General features: G+C 62.1%; 1 protein-coding gene across 1 annotated transcript in view; it reads right to left on the bottom strand.

Annotated features, from left to right (window-relative positions):
- The window catches only part of LOC102433701 (scavenger receptor class F member 2), a 23,910-nt gene that overhangs the window by 15,610 nt on the left and 4,205 nt on the right, over positions 1–4,095 (bottom strand). Inside the window, 4 exon segments of the mRNA XM_023763190.1 lie at positions 237–305; positions 308–535; positions 744–845; positions 965–1,023. Coding sequence (XP_023618958.1) covers positions 237–305; positions 308–535; positions 744–845; positions 965–1,023 — 458 coding nt within the window.

The following is a 4,095-nucleotide window of genomic DNA, read 5'->3' as shown; positions in this document are numbered from 1 at the left end:
GCTTCCACCCTTGAGAGAGGGGAGTTGGGGCCAGAACCTAACCACTCTTGGGCGCCTTTCTCCGTACCTCGGAGGCGCGCCACTGGGAAACAGCGAATACGAGCTGCCGACACAGTCTCCCCGAACCCCCTCCAGGGACGCCGTCACGGTGCACGCCCGAACCTGACAGAGGGTTCAACCCACCAAAGTTCCTCCCGCATTGAAGGGCCGTTTGTGTTGGACGTGTGCACGCGCACTGATGTGCAGCTGCAGCTCACAGCCTGCGTGCACAGCACGCGCCGTCTGTGGGTCGCAGCGCGACGTGCACTGCAGTAGCACGCGCTGGAGCACTGCGCGCCCCACCAGCCCGGCTCGCAGCGGCACGCGCCGCTCCGCGGGTGGCACGCGCCGTGCTGGCACTGGCACGCGTGCTCGCAGCGTGCTCCCCAGCGCCGCGCGTGACACGTACACTGGCCGGTCACATCCTCGCACTGCCCATGCGGGTGGCAGATGCACAGCTCCTTGCAGTCGGGTCCCCAGAACTGGCGCGGGCACTCTGCAGGGATGAGCGGAGAGAGTGGCAGGCCCGGGCGCTCTGGAGGGAGCCTGGGGCCCACCCTGAACCGGCCAGAGTCCCCACCCACTCCCCACCCCGGCTTCGGGGAACGGGCTCTCACGCTGGATCGGGTTCCCGGATCAGACCCCGCCCCTCTCACAGGCCACGCCCATCTCTCTAGAATCCAGCCCCACTGCCCAGCGCTCACTGGTGTCGCAGTTGGCACCGAAGTAGCCATGGCGGCAGCGGCACTCGCCAGGCCGCACGCACACCTCGTTCTCCGAACACGTGGAGTTGCCTTCGCACACCGCTGCGGACAAGAGGGGACCTGAGCTGCCCTGCGTCCAGCCCCCACACCATCCCCCTACTCCGTACCCCCACCCACTGCCCCCACCCCCACTGCCCAGGTCCCCAGGATGTCCCACTCACCGATCCCACACTCGTCCCCCTGCTGCTTCCAGCCGGCACAGCACATGGGCTCCTGGGAGCTGCAGGCAGAGAGAGGAGCCTGAGCCCCAATCCCCCTCCTGGCAGGGGCTTCCCTGCAACCTCCACTCTGCCTTGGGGGAGTGGTTATCATGGCCCTGCTGTGTATGAGGGTCAGGAACCATTGTAGGTTTGGGAGAGTAGTGGCAAATGAGACACACATTCCAGCCCTCCAGCGTATGACACCGGGAGGTGCAGAGGGCAGACCACCAATAGACCTAACTTCTAAGAACTTCCCAGTTCTCTCTATAGGGTCTCCCCATCCCACCTAACTCTCTGGACCCTCCTCCCCCAGCCACTAGGCCTGAGAAAGAGACCCCAGGTGTCCCAGGAGGGGCAGCAGTGACAGGGGCTGGGGAGGGGTCCCTGGATCTCCAGGACCTGCTCAAGTGTGGCATTCTGAAGTGCCAAGGCAGACAGATGTGCAGCCTCTGGGTGAGGCGGGTAGACACAGTGAGGCATCCACTCAGTGGAGGTGCCTCCTAGAGGGGCAGGGCACACCTGGGGAGTTCTCCACAAGCGTAAGGGAGGTAGAACTGGGAGGTCTCCAGGGCAAGAGTTGAGGTGTAGGAAGGAGATATTAAAGCACCTACTTATATGTTTTTAAAATCTTGTTTAATTTTATTTGGCTTTACAAGGTACAAGTCACCTCAGTAGGAGGCATATCATTTAGAACTGTCACATTTCAGGGTAGTACAGCGCCCAGAACTCTGGGCTGATGGGGTGTGTGGGCATGACGGTTTGGAGGCCCCGCACAAGGGCTGAAATGCGGGGTGCCCACATTTGGGGGGCAAAGGAGGCTGAGAAGGAACAGACGCTCAGATGCAGATTCATAGGGTCCCATCAAACCTAGAAGAATTTCATCCGAATCCTAAAGGCACACAGCAGCCATTCACATTTTAGAGAAAAGGAGTGGGCTTCTCCAAAGGAGAGGGACCGGGATGGGAAGAGGTTGGGAGGGGGCCTACGGACCCTGGGTGAGTGGTCCAGGTTGGGAAGGGAAAGGCTGCCCCCCCTCACCCCCTCAGAAGATGCCGCACGTCCCCAGGATGTTCCAGGACATCAGCACACCCTGGATGGGGCCTTGGGGCCTCACCCCACAAAATAACTCCATTCTCCCTCAGGCCCAAGACGTGGGACCTGGGAACAGGACCCATAAAATCCTCAAAGGGCAGGAATGGGGCTCAGCTGATTTTCCACAAATTGAACTGGATGCCTGACACAGGGAACACAAAGGCCTGGCTTCTCCTGCCCCCCATGACCTGCACCCCCCAGGCCTGCCCCAGGGCTCCCGGTGCCCATCTACAAGTAGGGCCTTCACCCTCGGCCTTTTCTGCCAGTTCTGAACCCAAGTCCCTGGGAGGAGAGGCCCTGCAGGTGTCCTCCTGCTGGAATGGTCCTGGAAGCACGGCCGCCTCCTGCCTGGCCACGTGATTCTGTGGGTGAGAGCCTGTTGTAGGGCCCCAGGAAGCTGGATTTGATGCCTGCCTCTGCCCCTTGCTATGTGACCTTGGGCGCAGAACTCAACCTCTCTGAGCTTCAGGCTCCTTCTCTGTAGAATGGAGCCCATGGGTTTGGCAGGAAGATTAAACCAAGATGTCTCAAGCATTTGGCACAAACGAAGAGCTCAGCCAGCCCACACTGAAAAGGCTTCAGGCTCCTATACCAGTTGCCTCTCCTCTGCCCCCGTGGACACCCCTCCTCTGGCTTCCCCACCCCCAGGCTCTCTCCTCTCTGGAAGCTCACTGGTCCCATCAACATGCTGACAATCCAAGCCTGGGAGCCCTCCACGGGGCCCTCCTTCCAACACTGAACGCCTAGCTGCCCCCCGTCACAGGGAAGCCCGGTCCTTGCAGGCTGGGAGGCCGAATTCCCAGAGCTGACCCTGACTCCGCGCACACATCACATCCATTGGCTCTACCGCTCAGAGTGGATCTAGGATGGGACAGGCCACTTCTCCCCTGCTCTGCCCCAGCCTGGAAGAGCCACCCTGGCTCTCCCTGATTTTTCCTGATCCCCCAACTGGCCCCACATTCTGCCCCCCCGCCCCTCGTTCCTCTGCCACCTGAGAGTCAACCCTTGTCAGCTGCCAGCCCTCCTCTGCACAAAGCCCCCGGGGAGTTCCCATGGCCCTCAAAAAACTCAAGTCCTTAGAGTCGTGGGCAGACCCCACTGTGGATGGCACCCTTACTCTGGCCTCTCCACCACCATCCCCTTTCCCAGGCTCTGGCCAGCCCCCAGGTCCTTCCCCAGGCCCTCTGCACTCAGAGCCTCACCCTGGACGCCACAAGGCACTGCCTCCTCTTCCCTGGGCCTCTGCCCACTTATCACCTCGCAGTGGGTCTCCCAGATCACCCTAGGGAAGCAGCACCCCCCACTGAACACCTCTAGCACTTGCTGGATGGCAGATGATTTGCTGTAAGTTTCCTCCACCACCCGGGCAGGGGTGTTTGTCTCCCCTGTTGCGCCCCTGCACCAACCACAGGCCTGGCACATGTGAGATACATGGGTTTTAGTGGCTGTCGCTCCCCTCCCCTGGTCCTCCCACCTCTGGGGAAAGGGAACTGCTGGGGGGAGCCTTGGGAGAGTAACAAAAAAGAGCGGCTGTCCTTCCCATTAATCAGCTCCACCCATGATTGAAGTCACCCCCTCCACTGCATGAGGGAGGCCCAGAGAGGTGAAGCGATTCGCCCAGGGCCACACAGCGGGGAGAGCGGCAGCAACAGGATTTGAAACCCAAACCCGAGCTCTTGGCGAGTAGAAAAGGCCGCCTCATGGGGAGGTCTCAGGGCTGCGGGGAGTGGGAGCGAAGGGCTCAGGCTTCCGACAGCTCCAGCCTGCCACCCACCGGATCCTCAGCACCGACCTCGAGGGGAGGAACAGCTGAGGCTGAGCGGCAGGGCTCGCAGCGATCGCGCCCTCCCCCTCTCCAGGCAGGGCCCCGCCCGCCACCGCCGCTGCATTCCTGGGGCCGGGAAGGCCCGGGAGGCTGTGTCGGCGTCGATGCGAAGCAGATGGCGGGCCTGGCCGGCCCCCGCCCCAGAGGCGGGGCTCGCAGCGGGGAGGGGTCTGCG

Source organism: Myotis lucifugus, unplaced genomic scaffold, assembly GCF_000147115.1.
Source record: "Myotis lucifugus unplaced genomic scaffold, Myoluc2.0 scaffold_276, whole genome shotgun sequence".
NCBI lineage: Eukaryota > Metazoa > Chordata > Mammalia > Chiroptera > Vespertilionidae > Myotis > Myotis lucifugus.
The sequence above is the reverse complement of the archived record's forward strand: the minus strand, read 5'-3'. Positions and strand labels throughout refer to the sequence as shown.